The sequence below is a fragment of the Stigmatopora nigra genome, chromosome 6, assembly GCF_051989575.1.
Source record: "Stigmatopora nigra isolate UIUO_SnigA chromosome 6, RoL_Snig_1.1, whole genome shotgun sequence".
Lineage (NCBI taxonomy): Eukaryota > Metazoa > Chordata > Actinopteri > Syngnathiformes > Syngnathidae > Stigmatopora > Stigmatopora nigra.
The window spans coordinates 15,073,114-15,100,573 of NC_135513.1; the positions used below are offsets into that span (position 1 = coordinate 15,073,114).

General features: G+C 38.7%; 2 protein-coding genes across 3 annotated transcripts in view; one reads left to right on the plus strand and one right to left on the minus strand.

The window, feature by feature from the left end:
• Positions 1-27,460, minus strand: part of lrba (LPS-responsive vesicle trafficking, beach and anchor containing) — a 121,650-nt gene that overhangs the window by 47,253 nt on the left and 46,937 nt on the right. Inside the window, exons 36-41 of one of the 2 annotated variants that reach the window (XM_077719729.1) lie at positions 27,032-27,140; positions 20,554-20,720; positions 12,435-12,559; positions 12,331-12,345; positions 9,170-9,319; positions 8,230-8,366 (exon numbers count right to left, since the gene is read on the minus strand). In XM_077719729.1, coding sequence (XP_077575855.1) covers positions 8,230-8,366; positions 9,170-9,319; positions 12,331-12,345; positions 12,435-12,559; positions 20,554-20,720; positions 27,032-27,140 — 703 coding nt within the window. Of the gene's footprint in view, positions 1-8,229; positions 8,367-9,169; positions 9,320-12,330; positions 12,346-12,434; positions 12,560-20,553; positions 20,721-27,031; positions 27,141-27,460 lie in introns of those variants that run through there. The other variant, XM_077719728.1, reaches the window with a different exon arrangement.
• mab21l2 (mab-21-like 2) lies at positions 6,234-7,933 on the plus strand. Its single transcript, XM_077719731.1, has one exon. The coding sequence runs from the start codon at positions 6,597-6,599 to the stop codon at positions 7,674-7,676; it is 1,080 nt and encodes a 359-aa protein (XP_077575857.1). The 5' UTR covers positions 6,234-6,596; the 3' UTR covers positions 7,677-7,933.

Below are 27,460 nucleotides of genomic sequence, written 5' to 3' on the forward strand. Positions count from 1 at the left end.
TAAAACTTTAACCAAAAGATTACCATTACTAAACAACCTTTAGGCCAACAAATTATTTATTAATTCAATTTTTTTTAATTAATTGTGATAGCCTTACCTTCTTTATTGTCATCTTTTTGCAAAATAGCCAAAAAAAATTGAAAAATCACTTATTACAAATCCATATTTTTGAAATATTATTTGTCTACCAGGCCCTGCAGCGACAAAGCAGCCCCACAATAACTAATTGTTAAATAAAATTAAGATTAATAGAAAAATATACTTTAACAAATTCTCAAATAAGACAAAAAAAATCCTTTTTTTATGAATAAAACAAACCAAAACAAATACCATAACTAAACAATCTTTAGGCCATAAAAATTAATTCAATAATCTTATTTGATTTCTTTAAAGTCCTGCCAAAACATACATCTAATTTACTATATATTTTTTTGCATAATAGCATAAATGATTAAGATAATCACTTGTTACAAGAGCAACACATTTTTCTTCTTTAAAAACTCTCATTATTTGTGATTTAAAACAAGTCGACCAGGCCCCTTAGCGACAAAGCAGCCCCAAAATCAGCCCCCTACGTTCTTTAACTCCCAAACAGTTCAACTTTTGTGTCATCAAGCCACATAATATTTCCCCTAAAGCCTTGAAAAGCACATTGTTCCGTATCGATTATAAGTATATTGTATAAATGCTATTCTTTTCCCCGATTCTTTCAAAAGGCTACTTTGGACCAATGGCCGGCCTGGAAATCCCTGAGAGGGCTCTCTCCTTTTCACCCCCGCGGCCCCTTAAACCCACGACAATAGCGGGATTAGGAAAGAATTTACTCCGGCTTTTGACGCCATGTCGTCGCCAAATAGCCACAAAAATGTCAAATTGAAGGCTCAGTGGCTTTTTTTAACATGTCGGCAAAAAATGGCTATTTAATTTTGGAGTGATTTTTATCGGAAATGCGGCTAAATAAACTTAATATCACAGAATAAAAGCATGAGAAGTGAAGAAGGATGGAAATGAATCAAAATAAAACCAATTTAACATTAGTTTTGCAGTTGGTCGACTGGATTGGAACTAAAATTAATGAAGTTGCAGTATGAAATATTTATTTATAGTATATTCTCTCGTTTATTCCTTGATTAGAAATTTTAAATTTGATATTTTATTTATATTTATAATAGAAATTGAATTTTTGGGCCTTTTTTAGCTTTTTAAATTGAGCTAAATAATGTATATTTATAATATTTAATAATACATTAATGTATTTAAATAATTTATTATATATTTCAAGAAATGTAGTTTTTTTCGTAGAATTTTCTAACTTTTTTGGACTTTGTTTTGCCACTTTTTTATTTTGCGTCATTGGCATTAAGTGTTTATGTTTTTGAGAAGAAACAAATGACAAAATGCTGTTATGTTCATTTTACATATTTGGGGGCGGAGCCTAATGCCAATTTTTACATACAAATGATGTCATCATTTTCTTAACAATACATAATTTATAAAATAACATTATAATGCTCGAAAAAGTTGAAATGGGAGCTGTTTTTTATAGCAACGTTAGCATACTAGCATGCTATTAAATGCTAACATTAGCCAATGAAGATGGGACCAAGTTTTGGATGACTTTTGTGCCAGAGTCAAAAATATTTAATGGCGACGGACCAGAAGGCCGACATTAGTCATCGTTAGATGGCATGACGAGCACAAAAAAGGGGGTGTCGGAGCAGAGCTGTATAATGCTCCATTTCCGCGGGCTCATTGATAATGACATACCTGCGCCGCGGTCTGTCCGTTAGCCCGATAGCACAAACTACTTAGGCGCTAACTGGAAAATCAATACGAGCGCTCGCTCGGAGACCGTGCCTCTTTGTGATTGGCAGCCGTGCTGTGGGCTGGGGGGGAGGGGGGAGGAAAGGGGAAGGGGGGAGGAGCCGTCTCGCTTTTGGGTAACGATCGCTGGGCTCTTTTTTTTTTTTTTTTTTTTTGACGAAACACTCGGTTGATTTTCTCCGAGCCAGCGAGCATCAATCCAGACGCCGGCGCGCCGTACCCCGGGTAGCCGTCACCGCCCAGCCAATTAGGCTCAAGTTCTTTTCAATGGGGGGGATTTTAAAGGGGGGGGGGGTTTAGGGGGGGCGGGGTCACTGGTCAATGACCTTCAAGGTGGACTAACAGAAGCTTTGAACTATTAGGGCAAATTAAATAGTAAGCTTTTTTGTTGGTAAAGTTTTTGGGGGATTATTTTGCCAGGTTTAGTAGAAAAATAAATGTTTTTATGGTGAGTTATATGGGGAAAAAAGATTGAATTGGCCCAGAATAGCTTGATTTGATTGTGTTTTAAGTGTGGGCTATGAGGAAAATTTTATTGATAAAATATATTTGATTTCTATTATTAATAACCAAAAATATTGATTTATTCGCAGGATTAAATGTAGCGTATTGTTTTTTTTCCAATTAAAATGACAATAATATAGAAATATTTACTGCTCTCTAGTTTTACAAAGTTTTCACCTCCAAAATCATAATCATAATTCATAATCTACCAAACCAGTGACCAATCCATTTTCAACCCACACAAACCCCCCCAAAAAATGTCAATCCAACTTAAAGCATCTAAAATTAGAATTAAAACCATATAAAAATAAAGACTTCTGGCCTCCTATCAAAAATTCCCCGACTTGAAACCAAAAGATCCCAGCTCGATTCCCCACAATTCAAAAAAATCCCTTTACGACTCCAAAATAAAATTTACAATCTACCAAACCAGCGACCAATCCATTTCCAACCCCCTCAAAACACCAAAAATATTTTTCAACCAACTTAATATATCCAAAGTCATAATTAAAAATGATAGAAAAATTTACTTTTGGCCTCCTATCAAAAATTCCTTGACTCGAAACCAAAAGATCCCAGCTCGATTCCCATTCAAACCCATCCCCACATCCTAGCCTACACGTATTGACAAAACAAACGTCGCCCATTAAAAATCTTGAGTTGGCCCACTCCAAAACAAATGCAATATTAAAAACGCAAGCGCCGCTAAGCACACGGCATGGCGGCGCGGCGCGCACACTTTAGCGTGTACCCGCCGCCGAGCAGATGCTTCTCCCCGTCCGCCAATTAGCCGCCTGCTCCGATTTTCCTTCTTTCTCTCTGCGAGCAGCTGCCGCCAGAGAAAATACATCCAAACGCTTCTTGTCCCGGATGTCTGTTTATACGTGTCTGTTGCTTTAGAATTTCCACTTCAAAATGGGGGCGGGGCTACATTGGCCGCCAGTAATTGCAGCCATAAAACTAACAAGGTTCGCTAGATGAAATCTTGTTTATGCTTTGGAGGAACAAACCTGACCCGGGAGGAGCTTTTCGTTATTGGAAATGGACATACGGTAGCGACGTGGACGTCCGCGGGGGGGACGGATGGGGGGGTAGGGGGTATTATGTGTGTGTTAGCTCGTTCGTCCAATCTGTGGGGGGGTCGGTGGCCTGTCATTGGGGTTGATATGAATGGAAAATGAGTTTAAAATGACAGGACTTTGGAAAAGGGGAGTTGTCCAGGTTATGTGGCGACAAAGCAGCCCCAGGCTAGTAATGTTAAAGCTGCGGAAATGCGATGGTTCGATTCCCTCCTACCGAAAGTGAATTGAATTGAATTTATCTTGATGTATTAAAGATCTGTTATAAAAAAATAATGATTAAGTGTCATTTTATCAACTTTGGGGCCTTTAAAAAGTTAAATAAATCAAATCGCATTAATATTTTGACAGCATAAATTTCAAAAATGAATAGAAAAACTGGCACAAATCCCAAAAATGGAGTCTTGTCTATGTTTAAAATATGAAATTAATAAAATTGCATTAATATTTTGATAGGAAATTTCTAAAAATTAATAACACCGGCATGAATCCCAAATATGAAATCTTGTTTAGGTTTAAAACATGAAATAAATAAAATCGCGTAAATATTTTGACTGGAAATTCCAAATATGAATAACAAAACCATCACAAATGCTAAAAATGAAATCTTATTTATGATTAAAACGTGAAAATAATAAAATTGTGTTAATATTTTGACATGAAATTCAAAAATGATTAACAAAACCATGACAAATCCCCCCAAAAATGACATATCTGTATGTTTGTTGTTTAAATAAAGGCACAATTGAGAAATGTAACTTTATATTTTTAGGTGTGCGAGGGCATTATTTTCGGAGTGTTTTGAAAAGGACGGCAGAAGAGATGGGTTGCGTCTTTATCGGGCCCCCCCCCCCTCCCAGCGATGAGTCATGACATATAACAAAAATGTCCTTCATAATATTTGGACACTTCCTCTCCAAACCGTGGCGATTTATTCCTCCAGAGCTCCGTGGGAGATCATAAACACTCGCACACCCACGCGATTACCCTGACAAGTCCAGCCAGGCAGCTCGCCGCTACATTGTCAGACTTTCAAAATAAAAGTAGATGATCTGCTTACGCTTTGAACGAAAACATTTGAGTTTGGGAATTGTACTTTAGGCCTCGTTTAGAAATGAGATAAAAAATTAAAAACTATTTTTTCCATCCCATAACTATTCTATAAAAATACCCGATTTCCAACACCCCAAATATACACCTAACATTTTTGGAAAATGGACAAAAAGTCATTTTTTTGTTTTCTTTTAGACAAATACTAACAAAATATAGGCAGAATTGATTTTAAAAATTATAATTGTACAAAAATGAGATGTTATGTTTAAATATCAATTTAAAATTAGTCATATTTCAAGTTTATTTTCCTTTTTTAAGCATAATTCTCAAACTACAAACTATTTAAGTAGTCTATAACAATATTTAATAAACTTAAATTTTTATAGATGCCCTAAAATTGCAAATAAAATTTTAAAAACATGTTTATGTACAAATATAATATTTTCAAGGGGAATCTGAATAACATAAAATCACAAATCTTAAAAATAACTCTAATCTAGCATAATTAAAGTATCATTTTCATACAAAAATATCCCCAAAAAGCATAACTGGACGCCATGTTTTTTTTCCCCATGCGTCGAAATATGACGTTTCCCACACGGCGGCTGCCACTTGACCTACATTTAATATTTCAATCAAAAGCCCAACGTATGTTTTTTGTCAAACAATCCCACGGAGGCGAGTGTCTTTTTATTGACGCGTCTTAAATTGCTAGGAGGCGCTGTCCAATGGGGATACACCATATTTAGCCGTAGTAGCCAATGGATGTCACTCACTCAATGTGCGTGTCAAGCACATGTGCTCACATTTTTTTTCCCATTCTAACAACATGAGGTCATATTTACAAGCCAGTGGGCGGAGCTAACTTTCAAGTACAGACCACAAATGTATCAATAAAATACGTAGAATTCAATTTAAAGTGACTTTTATCAGGTTTTCCACATCGTCCTATTTTTACAAGGCGTTTAAATGTCGAACAAAGAGAAAATCTACGTTAATAAGCCTTTATTTACAATTAGAAGTTGCATTTTGGTACTGTGCCTTTAAATATATGTTACAATAACATCTATTCTTAATGATATGACTTTTAAAGTGTGTTAGGGGTAAAATGAAAAGTGGGCAAGAGCCCTCTAGCGGTGGAAGGGGGAAAATAATCGCCAGTAGGATTTAACACACATTTTCTGGCATTTCTTGTGCTACAAAAAATGAGATTTTGCAAAGGAGTAAATTGGAAAGTGATTTTTTTGTTGCCAGATAAAAAAGAAGTATTTTTTAAACAGCACAACGTCAATCGCTCATTTCTCGTGCTACAAAAAATATCAGATTTTGCAAAAGACTAAATTGCAGTGCTTTTCTTGGTTGCCAGATAAAAAAGAAGTATTTTTTTAAACATAACATCTATTGCTCATTTCTCGTTCTAAAAAAAATCTGATTTTGTAAAAGACTAAATTGGAAAATAAGCTTTTTGGTTGCCAGATTTAAAAAAGAAGTGTTTTTTAAACATCACGTCTAATGCTCATTTCTCGTGCTACAAAAAAAATCAGATTTAGCAAAGGACAATTGGAAAATGTGATTATTTGGTTGCCAGATAAAAAAAAGAAGTATTATTTTTAGAAACATCACATCTATCGCTCTCAATGTCCATTTTTCTGGACCCTCAAGGTGAGCCCACTCTCTCTCCCCCTCTCTCTCTCTCTCTCTCCTATTTCTCCTCCCACCCCCCTTTCTCGCCCAAAGACCTCCACCGATTGGCTGTGCCCGGGTCGAGCCAAGTGGAGCGACCAGACCTCCTCCGAGCGCAGTCACTCCGCGGAGCGCCATTCATAAAAGTCCTCGGACCGGGACCATGATTGTGGAGCGGCGCCGGCAGCCTCCGCACGAGACGGAGTAGAGGAACTTTGACATTTTTTCTTTAAAAAAATTAATTTAACAATCACCAAAAAAAAAAAAAAAAACGCATTGGACAAAACTCCATTTTTTTTTAGTTTTTTACGGAACATCCACCCTCGCTTTCAACCCCCCTTTTAGCCGACCCCCGACCCCGCCGCCATCCCCGGCTCCACCGTTAAGCGGTAAGCGTTGGATCCGTCGGCCTACTGCGACTCGCCGGCGTACGGCCCGGAGCCGTGCCCCAACATGATCGCCACCCAAGCCAAGCTGGTCTACCAGCTAAACAAGTACCACGGCGAGCGTTGCCAGGCGCGCAAAGCGGCCATCGCCAAGACCATCCGCGAGGTCTGCAAAGTGGTCTCGGATGTCCTCAAAGAAGTGGAAGTCCAAGAACCCCGTTTCATCAGCTCTTTGAGCGAAATCGACGCCCGCTACGAGGGCATGGAAGTCACCTCGCCCAACGAGTTCGAAGTAGTCCTCTACCTCAACCAGATGGGCGTGTTCAACTTCGTAGACGACGGCTCTCTACCGGGCTGCGCCGTCCTCAAGCTAAGCGACGGGCGTAAACGCAGCATGTCGCTATGGGTGGAGTTCATCACCGCCTCGGGCTACCTGTCGGCGCGTAAAATCCGCTCTCGCTTCCAAACGCTGGTAGCCCAGGCGGTAGACAAGTGCAGCTACCGCGACGCCGTCAAGATGGTCGCCGACACCAGCGAGGTACGACTACGCATCCGCGAACGCTACGTGGTGCAGATCACCCCGGCTTTCAAGTGTACGGGGATCTGGCCACGTAGCGCGGCGCAGTGGCCCGCCGCCCACATCCCCTGGCCGGGTCCCAACCGGGTGGCCGAGGTCAAAGCCGAGGGATTCAACCTTCTCTCCAAGGAATGCTACTCGCTTAGCGGGAAGCAGAGCTCGGCCGAGAGCGACGCGTGGGTGCTGCAGTTCAGCGAGGCCGAGAACCGCCTGCTGATGGCCGGATGTCGGAAAAAATGTCTGTCGGTGCTCAAGACGCTGCGAGATCGGCACCTGGAGCTACCGGGACAGCCGCTAAATAGCTACCATATGAAGACGTTGCTTCTCTACGAATGCGAGAAGCACCCCCGAGAGGCAGACTGGGACGAGGCGTGCCTGGGAGACCGACTCAACGGAATCCTGTTGCAGCTCATCTCCTGCCTGCAATGCCGACGATGCCCACACTACTTCCTGCCTAACCTGGACCTCTTTCAGGGGAAGCCACATTCGGCCCTGGAGGCGGCGGCTAAGCAGACATGGCGATTGGCCAGGGAGATTCTTACCAACGCCAAAAGTTTGGACAAATTATAAAAAAAATATTAAAAATAAAATTAAAACTTCAAAACCCGAAATAGAGGGTTTGTACGGGTTCGAAATTTAAAAAAAAAAAAAACGGACGTCTTCGGAAAAAAAAGTCCGTGTCAAACTCGACTCGAAAAGGGACCCGAGTTTGCCCCCCTCCGGGGAAGAATGACTCTTATTTAAAAAAAAATGTGCCAAGGCCGTTTTCTTTACGCGGCGAGGAAAAAAAACAAGAAAAAACTGTGAATAAAAATGCTTCAAATGTAGGCCTCGTAGCGTCATTTTCAACCTTTCCACATTAAAACGACATTTAACACGCATTTAATCGCCTTCTCAACGCGATTAAAGAAAAAGGGGCTAACCTGTAGCTCCTCTTTAATTTATATTTTAGCCCTAAATTACTTTTAAAAAGAATTTAGATTCGGTATTTTAACAAGTGGTGTCGGGTCTACTTTTTATCTCCGCTAATTTAACGCTAGCAATCGGCGGAGGCTATTAACGATTTACAGTCGTCCCTTTTCATTTTTCATGTCATTTATCTAAGCATTTTTGTCATTCTTACCTTGGGATCGATGGCCTTGAAAGCCGGATCTTCCTCGTCCACCTCAAAGTAGAGCTCCGAGGCGGTTACGGAGAGAGTGCCTCGCACCACCGCCGCCGGAGCGAGCAGCTGGGCCGCCGTGCTCACGTTCACCGGGCCTGCGTGCACGTAGGTAGGGGCGGGGGGGCGGAATAATCTTTAACTTTCACTTTTAATGTTATAATGTCGAACAAAAGTATCCCTTTCATTCATTAAAAAAGTATATAAAAATAGCTAAAACGTCAACGCAACTCATCCTGTCAAACCAACATGAAAAATATGTGATACATCATTAATTAAAAATTATAATAATATTGATAATTAATTACGAGCTAACAAATCCCCCAAAAAGTAATCCCGTCTTTCTTACCATTCATTTTTACTATTTTCGAACATTTCTGGGACATGTGTAATTATAATGATGTTTTTTAAATATAATCCTATTACAAATAATATTAAGGCATGACAATGTCAGATTATCGCATTATACTTAATTTAAATGAGGTAAATGTGACAATAGGCTAAACACTATTAGGGAGTTAAGGTAATTTAATTTAATGCAAATCTTGTAGAGGATTATGTGTGTGTAAATGTGTGTGTGTAAATGTGTGTAAGTGTGTGTGTAAGTATGTGTCCACACCATATAGATTATATCTAAAAAAAAAAAGTTTTTTTAAATCCAAAATGTGCTTTGACAAGCTAACGCTAATTCGTCTTTTTACTGAATCTGGAGTGTTTAAATTAAAAGTGAAAATATTACAAGTATAAGCCTTCAAATTTGACAAGTCCTGCACTGCGTCACAATTTTTCCTCCCAGGTTTAATGGCTCCTGGTTTTTGGGGTTGCAAAAATACAAAAAAAAGGCTCGAGAACCGGAATGGCCACCGCGTACGTAGCCTCCATTTTGGGGCGATTTCTATACCCGTAAAGTTCTCCAGCTCTTTCTCCTCCAGCGATGACAGCGCGTCGTCGTCGGCATCCATGGGGGCGTCGCTCTCGGGGTCGTGGTGGGCCGCCGCCGCCGCCTGATTCTTCAGCGAGCGTTTGCCTTTCAGCACGTCGTCTTCCGACACTGCGAGACAAGCGGACATCCGGGAAGACACCGCGTTTTAGCACAAAAAAATGGATTGACGACCACTGTGACCTCCCAAAAAAACATGGATTCAAATTGAGTAAAGGTAACATGTTTTTATACCAAAAACACGACAGTTATTTGACATTTTTGCTTATATTTTGTATGTAAATATGGGAGAAGTTTCTATTTGGGGTTTATATTAAATGGAAATTGATTTTTTTAAGTTAGTAGGATGCAAAAACACACTGCAATTAAAAGTGGACAAAAATATTACTGCGTTGTATGGGGAAAAGTATTTTAACATATTTGGTTAGTTATTATACTTACCTATGAAGGAATTATATTACTATCAATTTTAGTAAAGCAATAAAATGTCAACCAAAAAGCAGTTTTTGCAAATATCAGGTAAAAAATATCTGAAAAGTACAAAAAGTACTGTGCTTAATACAAAAAATGGAATATATTACATATATTTCAGTTATTTTGCCACATAATACACATACTTAAGTATATTTATTTTTAATGTAATACGTATGTTGAAATAAAGTAAATAATCTCAATTGTAATTAAACATAAAACCTGAAAAAGTAAAAATCTAGTCAAAAGAATAAATAACATAAAATGGAATATCCTAAATTGTATGTTTTTTTCAAATGATCTATCGACATCCCATAATAGTTTCCAAACCACATCCCTAAGTGACGGACTTAACGACATTATTTGCATACCCCTAAATGCATTAACTTGCATATTTATGTCTATTTTTTAGGCTAAAAGTAAAAAAAAACACCTGTTTTAAGTGTATAAAAACATGTAAGCATACACACAACCTATAAATTATTTAAAATATTTCATCTAAATTAATCTACAACAACAAAAATTAGTTTTGTATAGACTGTATCGTCAAAACTATTGTTTTAGACTCTTATTTTACATTTTAAATCTAGCCAGTCAGCAAAAAACTGTTGTTTTGTCTTTTATCAACACCTGATCAAGTCAAAAATAAATAAAAATAAAGATAAATGTGCAGCTGGGAAGTGTTGTGATGGAAAATGTGCAGGCAGGCGTCTGATATTGGGAACACTCTTCCTGTAATTAGGCCTCCCTTGAGGATTCCTTAGTTAGCAATGCTGAAATTACTACCAGTGCCCCCCCTCAAGCTAATACGTACCACATGACTGACTGCCTGTTCACACCGGGACGGACGGTGGGCACCATAATCGGAAGAGGAGGGGGGTAAGGGGGGGTCTCGACCAATGAGAAATGGCGCGTCTTTGTTTTGGATGAAAAATATATTGAAATGGCGATTTTTATTGGGGATGAACTGCATCATGTGATTAGAAATATGGGCCGATCGCTATTTTAAGATTTGTAAGATATGTATTCTTTTAGATTTTTGAGTAACGTTGAGAGATGTCCAATTTTTTGACAAGGGGAGGTTGGCAGGATTGTTGTGTCGTCAATGGGAGTGAAATTTTTAAGGTATTTTTTAGGGAGGTTAAGTTAAGTAAATATAATGGATAAAAAAATACATATATATATAAACGTGTGCTTTATAATGTATTATTTTTTCTCAGGGTTTGTGATATTATAATATTATGGATTTTTTTTTAATTGCAATTAAAGGCCACCATATATATGATAATATATAAATATACTGGAATAAGTTTCTATGATAATAAATGAGATAAGATAAGTAAGATAATACAATTATGTTGTATAAATAGCAGGTTTAATCATTTATAAATATTATAATTTTCTATATTTCTATTCACGCTATTGAAAAAAAACTTACAAAATATCCGGCAATGGTAAAAAAAATAAAAATAAAATAACTCAAATCTTCTCATTGGGTGACCAACTTTACTCGCAGTATAAGTTTATGGATTATTTAAAATACTTTTTTGCAACCTTATTTTAATATTGCAATTTTTTTTTTAAAAAGGGATTTTTTTGCTACATTATATCTGTTCAAATTGGGATAAAATTGGGTGACTTGGACACCCCGAGAATTGATGTTCAGAATGGGGAAAAAACATTTATACGATAGAAAAAGCCTCCTACAAAATAAAAGCAAGTGAGGAGCACTTCTAAACCAATCAGACGTCTGTTGCCGTCAACGGTATCGTACGCTTTAAGTCAAATGTAAGTGGAGCTAACGTTGCCCTGTAGGAAGCGAGATGGTACGTTCCGGGATTCTCGAATTCGGCACCCCCCGCGCGCCCCCCTGCCCCACGTGTGATGAAGATAATTACAGCCAGATCTGACCTTTGTGCCGGGCGCTCGGAAAAGCCGGGCCCGACGTTCTCATCCGCCGTGGCGCTTCCGCAACAAATGCCGGGTCGACAAAAACAAGAAGAAAGGTTACGTCGGGAGTCGAGAGTAGGGGGGGGGGTGACGTACTTATTTTAATCACATATTCCCTGGACGGGGGTGCCGGAGTACTGGCGGATTGGCAGATTTTCGTCATCACCTGACTTTCGAATGTTCGTTGTTTTTTTGTTGATTATGTCGGTTGTTTTTTTGCTGTTTTTGGCTGAGTTTCGATTGGATTTCAAAGAATGGAGAAATGGGATCCGTTTTGTAAATAAAGACACATGTTGGGTCTACTGTTGTAGTTTTTTTTGCCTCATGTTTTGGGGTTTTTGTTCTTTGTGGAGAATGGAGACAAAAAAATGCTTCATTGTGACGTTTTTAGGAAGTAAATTGGTTTTGATGGATTTTATTTTTGGGTTGTTTTAGGGTGGATGACTGTGGTTTGTTTGTCGGGGGGTTCGGAAGCAGGAATGGTACCGAAATGTTGACATAATTGCGTGAATTTGGCAAGTAAACAAATCATTGTATGACTCATAAAAATAATTTTACAATGATAGTCAATAAAATTCTATTCCTTAGAGATGGGTAATGCTATTTAACTCTTCCACTATGATGGTAAAGTCGCCATTTTCACGCAATTGTGTCAAAACTGAATGATACAAAATAAATATAGCATAAGAATGGTTACTTACCGTTGATATTGCCCACTGTTTTGCAACAAAGAAACAGAAAAATAGGCATTTTGGGTACCCGTTGTTGCCACTGTTACGGACACCGGGCGTTTTGGTGCACTCACCGTTTTCGGCGGCGGCCTTCAGCGTGGCTTGCGAGTGGCTGGAGCCCAGAGGGTTCCTGACGAAGCGCCGGCGCCGTCTCAAGTCGTCCTCCCAGTAGTCCAGGCGCCAGAATTCCCGGGGTCGACTGTGGAGGAACAGCAGATGGTTAGCAAGGTTAGCTTAGCTTTTGCCGTAATATTGGTGTGGTGCCTTGGTGGATTTGTGATTTGGACTTGGTGTGGTGGGTGATTGGTTTTGAGTTGTGGGGGCAGGTGGACTGGGTGTTTTGGGCGATTTGGGTTTGAGTTTGGGGAGTGGACTTGGTGATTTGGGAAATTTTAGTTCAAGTTTAGGGGGAATGAGCATGGTGTTTTGGAAGAGTGGACTTGGAGGTTTTGGGGGGGGTAGTGGATTTGGATTTTTTTGGGAGGGGTAGTGGATTTGAATATTTTTTGGGGGGGGGGGTGTTGGAGTTTTTTGGGGGGGGGTAGTGGATTTTTTTGGGGGGGGTAGTGGATTTGGATTTTTTTGGGGGGGGGGGTCTTGGAGTTTTTTGGGGGGGGGTCTTGGAGTTTTTTGGGGGGGTCTTGGAGTTTTTTGGGGGGAGTGGACATGGAGTTCTTGGGGGAGTGGTCTTTGAGTTTTTGGGGGGGAGTGGACTTGGAGTTTTTGGGGGGGTAGTGGATTTCGATTTTTTTGGGGGGGTAGTGGATTTGGATTTTTTGGGGGGGGTAGTGGATTTGGATTTTTTTTTTGGGGGGGGGGGGTATTGGAGTTTTTTTGGGGGGGGTGGACATGGAGTTTTTGGGGGGAGTGGACTTGGAGTTTTTGGGGGGAGTGGACTTGGACTTTTGGGGGGAGTGGACTTGGACTTTTGGGGGGAGTGGACTTGGACTTTTGGGGGGAGTGGACTTGGTGTTGTGCCTATTTGTACCAGTGCTTTGGCCAATTCCCATTTCCCATGATGCCCTTTGATTGACACTTGTGGCCAACCCCGACCGACTATTCCATCCTATCTACCAATCACTCGATAGAACCGCTGTTATCTTAGCATAGCCAACATAGAATAGCCTCCACGTAAAGACTCCGGAAGCGCAAACGAAACACGACTCTCGCTTCACACATGGGAAAAGAATCCATCAGTGGGGCCAAGTGGCGCTGGAGTAATTAGTCAAGAGCCAAGGAGGGGGCGGGGCTACTATCCTCGTGTCGGGCGAGAAGGGGGTAACAATAGGGGTCCTAATGACGGCGGCGCGTGAAAGCTTCCCCGGCGTTTGCGCAAAGGCCATAAATTATTCAGCGCTCGTTCATCGCGCGCCGGCCGACGTGTCCTTGGCACGATTTACCGCCGCGACGCTGCGCCTCAAAATAACAACAATTAAAATGACAAAAGGGGGCTCGCAGCCACGGGCGCCCGAGCGCGGCTTTTGTGTCGTTACTAATTAGCGCGCTCATAAAAAGGCGTAAGGACAGCCTTCTCGTTAAGGCCTTAAACGCGCCCAGAAAAACGGCCCGTTTAGAGTCTTCGTTAAGCGACGTCGTCGTAAAATATTCGCGCTTTTGTTTGACACAAAATGGCCGCTCGTGTACAAGTTGAATGTTTTCTTTTTGGGGGAAAAACGGGTGTTTATTGACGGCCTGGCGGTTCTGGGGTCGTGGGTTTGATCCTAGGTAAGTCTGCACTGTGTGGAGTTTGTATGTTGCCTTTGTGGGTTTTTTCCGGGTGCTCCCAATCCCCAAAACATGCATGCTAAGCTAGCTGGTTGAACATTCTAAATGGCCCTCAGGCTAATTGTATGCTAAATTGTTCCTAGCTATGAGTGATTAGTTGTTTGTCTCCTCGTGCCCAGCCATTGGCTGGCCACCAATTCAGTGAAACCCCTGCCTGGTGTCCATTTTTATGTTTTTATTTAAACTTTATTTATCCAGATGGGACCCTCACACTCACAGCTAGGGGCAATTTAGCATAAAATTAGCCTAGCATGAACATTTTTGGAAAGCGGGAGGAAACCAGAGAGCCCAGAAAAAAATGCAAGCCCGGAGCGAATATGCAAACTCCACACAGTCAGGAACCAAATGGGTTCGAACCCAGGACCCCAGAACTGTGAGCCCCACATACTAACCATTTAACCACTGTACCACCATTGTCAGCTGGTATAAGCTTGGAAAAAACCACAGATGTCTGGAGAGAATATGCAAACTCGACAGTAATAATGAACCAACTGGGTTCAAACCCAGAACCCCAGAACTGTGAGCCCCACATGCAAACCACTTCCTTCACCGTACCGCCATTGTCAGTTGGTATAGGCTCAGAAATAAACAAATACACAAGCCCGGGGACAATATGCAAATTCTACAGTAAAGATAAACCAACTGGGTTCAAACCCAGAACCCAAGAACTGCGAGCCCCACTTACTAACCACTTAACCACCATACCGCCATTGTCAGTTGGTATAAGCTCGGAAAAAAAACATGCAAGCCTGGAGAGAATATGCAAACTCTACAATAGCGATGAACCACCGTGGATTCAAACCCAGAACCCCAGAACTGTGAGCCCCACACGCTAACCACTTACACACCGTACCGCTATTGTCAGCTGGAATAGACTCCAGCACCCCTGTAACCCTATCCAAAACTGACAATGAATGAATGAATGAGTTTTCCCTTTTCCACCCACTAAAAAAAAAACGAGTGAATTGATGGCGTGGGTTGAAATCCCTGATGAAACGGCAGCACACCAAAGCACTCAACTGGCGCCAACGTGGCCTTTTCAGTACGTTTTAGACAAACCATTTTCCTTCTTCAAAACGGCTTTTTAAACGGCATGAAATATTCCCGCTGCCGGCCGATCCAGTCCGGGAAACGCGGGCGCTATGTAAATGATAGCCAATGACCTTTTGCGGCGAATGAAAGCGCTTTCATATATCACCCACACGGGCGCCAAACGTCATTCATAACCTTTTGCGCTAAATTAATTTAGCTATACGGTCAATGGCGGCGGCGGCGGCGGCGGCGGCGGCGGTGGATTTCCCGGCCCTCGCTTATTTGACATTAATACCGCTCGCTCGCTCGCCGGATGGCGATGGCGCCCACTCGTATCGAGTCATTTGGATTTTTTTTAGTTTGCCGCCATTTGCATAAAAGCTCGCATTGCGCCGCAATGGCGAGATTGAGAATTTGTCATGGCTGCCGAGTCCGTTTGACAAAGAGGCGGCGTTCCGGCACCAAATTAAAAAAAAAACGGGGGTGCCGAAGCCTTCCCGTTGGAAATGGTTTGTTGTGATTAAGTTTTGGCCGGGCTGCTGAGTGATTTTCAGACATGGCGTCCAGGAAAATAAGCGTCTAATTTTTTTTTCTAGCTTCAAAAATGTGATATATGTTTTTTTGCTATCGGGAAAACGAGCACAAAACAAGTATATCCTTTCTAGAGAATTTATTGGCTGCCGTTGACGGAAATGGGCGTCCAATCCGTCACAAAAAATCCCCAGAATTAAATGTAATATTTATTTATTTATTTATTATTCATTTATTGCCAATGAGAGGTCACAAAAACAAAAAAATCCCCAGAATTAAATGTACTATTTATTTATTTATTGTGTATTTTTTGCCAATGGGAGGTCACAAAAATAACTAAAAAATCCCTAGAATTAAATGTAATATTTATTTATATATTATGTATTTTTTTTGCCAATGAGAGGTCACAAAAATAACAAAAAAAAATCCCTAGAATTAAATGTAATATTTATTTATTTATTAAGTATTTTATGCCAATTTATTTAATTCTATAATAATAATTAAATAACTGAATTTTCCTTGTTTTTTAGTTGTTTTTTTGCTTCGTTAACAGTTTTCAACCAAATTTCCTTTAATTAAAAATCTTTAAAAAAATTACAAAATACAGACAGGCAAATGAAGTACTCCCATTGCATGCCAAAAATTGCCATAAAATGTTGCTCAATTTTTGAAAATATGATTGTAATAACCCTATATAGGAAAAAACATGTAAGCAAATAACGCAAACATATAAAATAATATTAATTCATTTTTTCTGCTCCTGCTAATGTTTTTTTTCACCCACTAAAGGCACCCAAAAGTCAATTAAAAAGAACACAAAAATGAATTATTAGCGTCCTCGACACAATTCAGGGTTTAAAAAAAAGAAATAAATCCAAAGTTTTGGCACAAAATGGCGTCCAAAGCACAAGATGGCGAAAAATGAGCTCAAGATTGCAGTTTGCGGAGAATGACTAAAAAAAAAATGGGGGACAATTGATTGTCCGTCCAGAAGTGGCAGCGTCTGTATTTTTTTGATGAAGCCCCCCGCGTATTTTTTTTCCTTTTTTTTTTTTTGGTGACAACGGGCGCCATTTATCAGCGCCGCCAACGTTGGCGGGTAATGAGGGGCATCCGGCGGACCCGGCCGGGTTGCATAATTCTGCCATTATGGGCCCATTTTAATAATCCTCTGACCTCCAGCTTTCACAGATGCTCTTGAACGCCGATGACAAATCGGACGTGACCAAAAAGTGAGAGGGAACATCAAAAATAACTAAAGAAATAAATAAAAAAATAAAAAAATGGTCTCCTACGCTCGAGGTCGGACGAAAAGACGGAAATAAATGTGAGAGATTATTTACGTTTTTTCCCAATCATATTTTTATCATAATAGAATTTTAAAATATTGCTATATTAATTTAAAATATATATAAATTAAATGACTGCATTGATCTATTATTTACCATTATTTTTGATATTTTAAAATAAGAAAATTCCTCTTTTTATTCAAAAATATCCATAAAAATAAAGAAAAAATATATTTTTTCCATTTAAAGGATGCTAAATAATAATATAATTATTATAAAAATAACATTTAATTTATTTCCTGATGTTATTCAAAAAATAAAAGGATTAAAAATATATTTTTAAAAGCTCTACATTTTATTTACTTTTAAAAAGAGAGTTATTATTATGGGAATCATGCTACTTAATTTAAATAACACAGAAATTTTGATTAAAAATCATTAAAAACATAAATAAATATATAAAAATAGTAATAAATATTTATAAATTAAGCAGGTAAAAAAATGAAGCTTTACCTAATTTTAGTCATCAAAAATCCCCCCAAAAAATTAATATACATATCAAAACAGCTAGCAAGCATTAATCAAAGTATTGCATTATTATAGGCAACATTAAAAACGCAAAAATTGCAAAAAAATAAAAAGTCAAAGAGCCAGACTCATTCCTCTAGTTCCTCGGAACAAAAGCGCTGGATTCCCCAGATAACGTCCATTTTTTTTTGTGCAATGGCGGCCGAACAAATGACCCGCCGGCGTAATTACGGCGGCGGTGGCGCTTTCGGTTTCGGCGGCGGCGGTAATCTGTCAGGAGGAGGCGCTGGAAGTGTTAGTCAAAGGAGAGATAGCCTTTGACTAACTAGCGCCCTCCCCACAATCGATACTTCCGAAATGCGGCGTGGCTTTTCTGGCCGTATCGATCGGGTCGGCCCCGCCTTTTTATACAAAGCGACCTTGGCCACGTGAAACTCGTAAAAAGTGTCCAAAAACCAGGGGATTTTTTTAAAGCTGAACTTGACACGAACGACAAGGATGTTTTTCTTTACGGCGACCGCTCCTTCTTCCTGCCGGTGTCGTGTCGGGCCTAAGCGTGCGTGCGTGCGTGAGTTCCACTTCCTCCGGTAGCCGGGAGGAAAAAAAATGACAAGTCGCACGCCAAGGGGCGACGTGGACGTAGCGCAGGCCTCGGCTTCCACGCGTGCGACGCACAGACTATTATGTATCATAATTGTGATTTAGGTGTGGAAGAGCGACACAGATTTATCGTGCTCGCATTCGTCAACGCCGTCGTCTCGGGGAAGACTTTTTTTTACGCTCGGAAAAAATTGCAGCAAAGCGGACATTGCATAGATATAATAATTAATTATAATTATTATTATTATTGTTACTATTACAACTACTACTACCACCACTACCACCACTACAACTAGTACAACAACCAGTACAACAACCAGTACAACAACCAGTACTACAACCAGTACTACAACCAGTACAACAACCAGTACTACAACCAGTACTAGAACCAGTACTGCTAGTACTACAACCAGTACTACAACAACTACTACTAATAGTACTACAACAACTACTACTAGTAGTACTACAACAACTACTACTAGTAGTACTACAACAATTACTACTAGTAGTCCTACAACTACAACTACTAGTACTGCAACTACTACAACTACTACAACTAGTACTACTACTACTACTACAACTACTACTACCAGTACTACAACTACTACTACTAGTACTACAACTACTACTACTATTATTAGTATGGAGTGAATTTGGAAAAATACATTTTACTTTTCCAAAATCTGAAAAAGAATATCTTTTTTTATAATAGTACGCCATAACTCTACTTACGAATGCCTCGAGGTACAAAAGTTTCAGGTTACAATTGTTTTTATATGCAAATGAGTTACTCCAGACACTCAAAAGATCCAAGTCACATATTTTCACACACACACACACACATACATAGGGCACACATAAAAGTCTAAAATGTACTACAAAGTGGACGGCTTTGGACAAACAATGATATTACATCTATAGAAAGAAGACATGCAAAAAATAAAAATAAATAAATGGAAGAGCGGCGGCATTGTCTCCCGAGGCGCCATCTGCCCTAAAGCTGGATATGAAGACACAAAATTGCGTTCAGGCGGGTCACGGCCATATTACACGCCGGCCACGACGACTCCCAAGCGGCGGCGGAGGGCGCTCACATCATATTTTCATTCCGACGCTCTTTATTAAAGCAAAACTTTTGGGAATATGATTTTTTTTTCAATATGGCTGCCGAATGCATGAAAAAAAATCATCAACAGTGGCTATCCTCCATTTTGTTGTTATTTTTTAATGTTACCTTCATTAATTTGAGTTACATTTGTGTGTCGTGGTTCGACCTTGGCGAAAATTGACCGCAAATATTGACGTTTAGTGATTGTGATTTATGAAAGGAGAGCGCATCGACCGCCATTAGGGCTAGCGTCGATAGCCGCGCCGCTCGCTAATGGGATCGGACGCCGCCGCCGCCGCCGCGTCGGCCAATCGAACGAGAGCGCCGTTTCCAGACAAAAGGAGAGGATGGAAGGTGACGGGGACGCGCCGGTACGAAGACAAAAAATGGCGACGGAGGTTCGATATGTGGGAATCGGGGTGACGTTGACGATGATGGACGTAAAGGGAGTTTGTGGTTAATCTGGTGGAAGTGGGAGGGATGGCAGTTGGCTGAATAATTAATAAAAATTTCATTATATGTATTATTTTATAATATATTTTAGGTTTTTCATTGCTTTTTAGTTAAAAATGACTTAACTGAAACTAGGATAACAAGAAAAATGATTTAAAAACAGCTATTGTTATATTTTTGATAATAAAAAGTCAAGACAATAACGTTTAAATAATTTTAAAAATAGATTTTAAATAAAATTAAATGTATAAATAAATATTTAAATTTAATATATATGTATATATACACATATTGACTCTCATATGTGCATAAAAATAATAAAAAATATTGAATTACATGAAAAAAAATATTTACCCCAAAACAACTACTAGTATATAACATTAAAATTAATTTTCAAAAAGTATATATATATAGAAAATGTTTACATCTATATATCTATATATATATATTGACTCTTATGTGCATTAACATAACGAATGAATCTTATTATATAAGGATAGACTTTAAATACAATTAAAGGTAAAAAAATAATTAAATTAAAATTAAACTACATGAAAAAAAATATTAAACCCAAAAACAACAACTTGTATATAAAATGAAAATAATTTTCAGACATTATATATTTATATAATTTTTTTAATTATATATAAATATATATTTATTCCTTTATATATTTATTAACTCATTTATGACCTATTTATGTCTAGAGTGTATTTTTCTGTCTATATTGCCACCATCTTGCTACAGTGAAATTTCCCAAATACGTGATGAATAAAGTTATCTAATCTAATCTAATCAAATCTATATTGACTCTCATATATGCATTACCAGTGAGTGTAATTATAAATAAAGATGAAATTGAATTACCTGATAGTGGACGCCCCCCACGCTCCATGTTTATCAGTGAGAATGTTGACGATTTTCTGAACCAGCTGCGTGGCCGTCACGTGATCTCGGTATTTGGCGGCGCGGATCAGGTGATCGCACATTTTCTCTTCGTCGCGTTTCTCCGCCGAATATTGCGCGCACGCCGACTGCAAAACAAAAACAACATTTTATTAGATCCAATTTTTCACACACGTCGCCATTTTTGACGTTATTTTTGGGTCATGTTAAGGTTCCTCATTGGCTGCAGTTTTAAAAGCGCCACTAAGACCAAAGCAGAAGAGTTAGCATGGATGGAGTCGTTTACATGGAGTAAATCATAGTGGATGTATTGGGGGGGGGCAATTTTTCGAGGGATAATCCGGGAAATGACGGCATGGGGATCATCTAAAAAAAAAAAAATACAAATTTAAATGTATTGCGGTACAAAGAGGCAACACAGAGCGGTTGGCCTTAAACAGACAAGCCAAGGTTACATTTGTTCGGTTTTAAGATGGTTTTTCACAGACCCTTTTTCATGGGGGGGGTTTGCCCTTGGCAGTTGACTCAAATTGGAGGAGCGCCAAAATATTGTCAAGATGCGCCCCCGTTTGTATGAGTAAATGCGAGGTTCTTTTTTAGTGCCGTGGACGATGACAAAAGTCCAAAAAGAAAGTCAAAGGCCAATTTATTTGATGTGGGAGGGGGCAGAAGATATACATCTTGTATTGGCCTGAGTATAAGACGATGTTTTTTTGCAAAACTAGCATTAAGTTTAGTGTAAAGTTAGATCAAACTTATTTTTGAGTGTGTGTGCATCGTAATCTAAGTTCATTTAAAAAAAATTTGTTATGTTATGAGTGCGTTGTAGTGCAAAAAGTTTGATTTTAGTACTATTAAACACATTTTAGTACTATTAAACCAGTAGTTATTTATTACTGTTAATAAATGGTGAATTAGAACCAATAAAAATGTTCTATTGTAATATTCATTTTTTGGTGTTTTTCAGAGGCTTTTAACCAATTAATTAGTTTTTAGTTCATTTCCATGGGAAACATTCATTTGAGTTAAAAAATAAATTGACATACGAGCTCCGTCCTGGAACCAATTAAACTTGTATCTTGAGGTACCACTGTACAGTAATACTTCGACATACAAGTGTCCTAAGTAATTTGAGATACGAGTACATTTTTGAGCAAATATTTATCTTGAGATACAACACAAAATTTTGATATCTACAATCTAATTAGTTTTTAGTTCATTCCTATGGGAAACGTTCATTTGAGTTTTGAATAAATTGACATACAAGCTCCGTCCTGGAACAAATTAAGCTCATATCTCAAGGTACAACTATATTGACATTCATATTCACACAAAATGTCTTGTCAGATGACAACATTTCAAATGCAAAATGACCCAAACAAAGGCCCTCATGACCTTTAACCTCACAACCAGGAAAAACCACCTATTCTTCCCACTTTTTTCTTCAAATTAGCGAACAGTGATTTTTCAGGCGCCATTGACCTTGCCCTCCATGCAAAGACGGCGCCCCGCGAACCACGGGGGAGACGGAGAACCTGCCATCTCAAGCAAGGTGACCATTCCGTTTCAAAACAATGCAAAAGCGCCATTTTTCTGGTCTTTTTTGGAGGGGGGAGTCGACGTTAACCTTGATGGCTGGCAGGGATCTCTTTCAACTGGATTACATTTTTTTGTCCCCGAGAGAGAGGAAGAAAAAAGCAAAATCAATAGCGGGGAGCGGCGCCGCATGACAGCCGCATCATTCCAGAATTGAAGTGGCTGTCAGCCATTGTCATTTGCTGACGTTTCTGGCCCCGTTCTTCTTTTAAAGCCTCGTTTTTCACCACGTCCCTTCCGTTTGTCCCCGACGTGTTTTATGGCGCCGTCTCGAAAATCTCGGGGGGCAAAAGGATCAAGCGCCACTATCGTCTTTTTCACTTTTTCTTCTATTTTTTTCATTTTCTTCACCTCCGACTACCCGTAGGCTGTTTTTGTGGGTGGCCACGCCCCCCCCCCCCCCCCCGACCTTGCGCTGTCACTCTAATTGATAAACAGGGGTGTGATAGGGTGTAATGAGGCCCGTGTTCTCCTGCCAATTGCGCTGGTTAACCCGCACAACCCGTCGAGAAGGAAGACGGCCTTTGGATAATGATGAGACGCTGACTTTTGGTTAGAAATGTGGGGGGGAAATCAACTGGATTGGTCAAAGGGGGACATTTGTTGACATTGACGCCAATGCTAAAGATTTGGAGTGGGAGGGGCCAATTGGGGCTATTTTATGTGGTAGTCTTTATGAAAGGTATAATAGTATTAGTAGTAGTGGTATTTATAGGTATAGTAGTATTAGTAGTAGTAGTATATTTATAGGTATAGTAGTATTAGTAGTAGTAGTATATTTATAGGTATAGTAGTATTAGTAGTAGTATATTTATAGGTATAGTAGTATTAGTAGTAGTATATTTTTAGGTATAGTAGTGTTAGTAGTAGTATATTTATAGGTATAGTAGTGTTAGTAGTAGTATATTTTTAGGTATAGTAGTATTAGTAGTAGTATATTTTGAGGTATAGTAGTATTAGTAGTAGTATATTTATAGGTATAGTAGTAGTATTAGTAGTAGTATATTTATAGGTATAGTAGTATTAGTAGTAGTATATTTATAGGTATAGTAGTATTAGTAGTAGTATATTTATAGGTATAGTAGTATTAGTAGTAGTATATTTATAGGTATTGTAGTATTAGTAGTAGTATATTTATAGGTATTGTAGTATTAGTGGTAGTATTTATAGTGGGTGTACAGAAGGTAGTATTTATAGTGTATATATATATACACGTAAGTATGTGTGTGTATATATGTATATATATTTATTTTATATAAATTCAACGTCATTAGCAGTCAATGAGTTATGCAAAACTTACTTTCAGTCAATTCTATGTCATATTTTTTAATATAGGTATAGTACAGTGGTAGTATTTATAGTGGGTGTATAGAAGGTAGTATTTATACTGTATATATACACGTGAGTATGTGTAAATAGATTTTTTTTAGTCAATTCTATGTCATATTTCTAATATAGGTATATTTACAGTAGTAGTATATATAGTAGGGGTATAGAAAATAGTATTAACAGTGTGGCTATAATTCATTTAGTTGGTTTTCCGGTGTATTTAAAATATAAATTCAACGTCATTGGCTTTCAGTGATACTTTTGCAACAACCTTATATCCAGGGAATTTGATGTACTTTTATTTTTTATAGGTATATTAGTATATAAGTAGTTGTATTTATAGTGGGTGTATAGAAGGTAGTATTTACAGTGTATATATAGTTTTTTTTGTTCAATTTAGTTTTATAGTTTAGTGTATTTTCAGATTTGTAACATTATTTTCAGTCAATTTGACTTCGTATTCTTTGTATTTATACTAGTATTTGTAGTAATTAGTATAGGGGGATGTATTCATAGTAGTTATAATACATATAGTTTATTTAAATTTCAAATTTCTTCAAAAAATGTCCTTCCGGGTGACAATAACAAACTCATTTGACGAGCTAGCCGTCCGAGGTTAATTAGCCCCGCCCCCTAGGGTCCATCTTTTGACGATTCTAAGTCTCCACGACACGGAAAGGTATATAAAAGTGAGTAAAACGCGTAAATGAGCCGAGTGTGGGGGTCCCGGTCCCTATCTGGACCTTCTTATCTGCCCCGGCGGCCCCCGAGAGCGCCGCATTTCATGGCTAATGAACGGCGCCATAAAAAGAGGGACTTCGATTTGTCCCCCCCCCCGCCTCGGCCCCGTCGGCGTTGCGTCTGGCGTTGGATGTGGCGCTCTATCATTTGTTTTGTTGCGATGAGCGGATTGGCCCGACATTAAGGATCCTATTAGATAAAGGAGCCCAAAAGGTAATTGGATTTGCTCCACTTCAAGTTATCTTCATCGCCGGTAATAACTTACTCGCCGCTAGTCAGGGTACTCGATCGTGTGGCGGGACTCGGCGGCGTTCGGTGGAACGCCGTCGTCCGTGTCGAGAATTTCCGTTGAACATTTTGAAAAATAATTTTAAACTTGTTTTATAAAGCATTAGCTGAGCTAGTATTGCACTAAAACTCCATAGGATGCTAACCACTTTAGCCACTTATCTATGTTGACTATTTATCTATGTCGACTACTTGTCTATGTTGACTACTTGTTTATTTTTTACTTATTTATTGACTCTTTTTTTTATCATTACAATATATTGAGGATTTATGTTTGTTTGTTGTTGTTATTTGTACACTTTCCTACTTATTTATATTGTTGACTACTTATTTATGAGTTATTTTCTGATTATTTATTTTTCGTTTATTAGGATTGTTTTATTATTCATCTGTTTGTTGTTATTTGTACACTTTTCTACTTATTTATCTTGTTGACTACTTATTTATGACTTTTATTTGTTAGTTTGTTGTTATTTATTTATTTTGCTGCCTTTGTATGTTGACTACATATTTATTTATAGTTTATTATTTATTGAAGATTTATTTGTCATTTATTATTGTCTGTCCTTTTCCAAAATTTTAGTCAAAAAGTTCTCTAAATTTTTGCCTATTTTATTTTCAAACAAATAGAACAACAAAAAATGTCAAGAATATTCACTGCCCTCTTTTTATCATTAAAAATGGGAATTAAGATTATTTATTTTTTAAATTTTAAGTCACCGAAATGAATCATCGACTGTCACAAAGCTGTTGGGAATCAAATAGTTGCCAATTGACTTAAATTGAACGCAAATGTCTAAAAAACCCTGCAAAATGGCCGCCGTCAACGAGTTCAATTTTTCTACATGAGATTTTGCACCCCCTTTTCAAACCTCCCCCCCCACACCTCATCAATGTTTCCCAACGATACGACACTATCAGCCGCCACCAAAACCGACCAGTCGCAAAAAAGCTGTAACTTGCCTTTAATTGACGACACCTGCAAACTCTGCTTTCCCCCGATTGGATATGACCCCCCCTTCCCCCTCCCCCCCAAATGGTCCTGGTTGACCCCCAGGAAGAAGTGAGCGCCCCTGATAAGTCCGCCTCCGATATTGCACTATTGATTTTTTGGCACCGCTACGAGTTGTATTCCTGCCTTTCATTTTGCGCTGCCACAATAAAAATAACGAGCCAATGAAACATGTCGACCCCCCCCAACAATGGCCGACAGTGTGGCTTAAAGTGGGCTGGACCATTTTAGATATAATATTTAGATTTTTTTTGTTATAAATGGATTAAAAGAACTGGATTAAAAGCCCTGAATATTCCGTTTTTTTATAGATCTAAAACAAAGTTTAATTTCAATTTTCTTAAAATATTTTTTTAGATTTTACAAAATTATTTTTGACCTAAAAACAGAAAAATGGGTTAAAAAATGACAATTATATTTTAAAAGGGGGAAAATCAGGATATTTAATATACTATAATATGCTATACTGAATCAAGGGTTTTTACATATAAATTTGACTCTACTTACAAAAAAATATATAAAATCAAGTCACGAAACCACTTCCGGACTTAAATATCCTTTCTTCAGAGGGATAATTCTTCATTATTTCAGTTTTTTGGGAGTAAAATAATGATAAAACAAACTCATAATGCTAGCTCGGAATCAAAGGAAAAAATTTAGGAAATGGCGACCAATCGGATAAAAACATGGTCCTGGTACCATGCAAAATAGTGATTTTAAAGAAGGGGGACGCCATAGGGACAGGAAATCATGAGGAGCTCTCAAAAAACAGAGGGCAGGGACCCAAAAAAGGGTGAATGGACACATTTGTGCGAGGAAAGAGTGGGCGTGGCGGCGAAGCTACATGTTTGCCTAGCGCCATGCGCCAAGTACACTTGGACGACGGCGTTTTGTCGCTGGTGAAAGTCGCCCGGTCAGCTCCTGGGGGACGCTGAGGGCTTCTTGGTTTTCACGGAGAAAAAAAAGCTAGCGAGCGCTTCTTTCAGAGAGGCATGATTGGTCGCTGCTTCCTCGAGTGTTTAGTTTGATTCTGTGCCAGTGTTGAAGTTTGCTTTATCATTATTTAACTCATTGGTTGCAGAAAAAAGCTGAAATAATGAAGAATTGTGTCCTTAAGAAATTATATTTTAGTCAAAAAGTGGTTTTGTAACTTGAATTTTCTTTTTGTAAGTAGAGGTTATTTTATATGTAAAACCCTGATCCAGTTCAAGGTTATATTGAAATATTTTTCTATGCCATTTTTTGATATATTCATGAGACCCAAATATTTTAAAGTAATATTTTCTCAACCTTATTTTGTTTTGTAACTTGATTTTTTTTTGTAAGTAGAGGACCATTTTATATGTAAAAACCCTGATTCAGTCTAAGTTTATATTGGACCATTTTTTGCTGCAATTTTTTGATGTATTGATGACAACCAATTTTTTTAAAGTTATATTTTCGGATATGGGATGGAAAGTGGTGTCTTCTTACCTCGAATTCGGCGTGCTTGTGTATGTCTTCCGCCCTCTGCCGACTGAGGATGAAGTCGGCCTCGTTGGCTACGCGGACCAGGTGGTCTTTCATGGTGTGGCTCAGGAGCCTAAGAAAAAAAATACACAAAAAAATATCACCCTTCTGCTATTTTACATGTCGAAAATACGGCTAAGTATTCGAAAAACTCGTAAAATGGCGGAAAATGCAATTTTCACGGGAAGCTGACGTCCCGGGGTGCCGGTGCTAATTGATTTTCAATGTTAAAGGGGCGGAGCGCTTATTTGACAATGTTAAATACGTGTCATCAAAGACCCTAAGACACGTGACATCAAAGATCCTAAGACACGCGTCGTCAAAAATGGTTAAAAGTTGCCGAAAGGTCAACGCATTGCAAAGTGGAACGATAACAGTGGAAGGGCCAGAGGG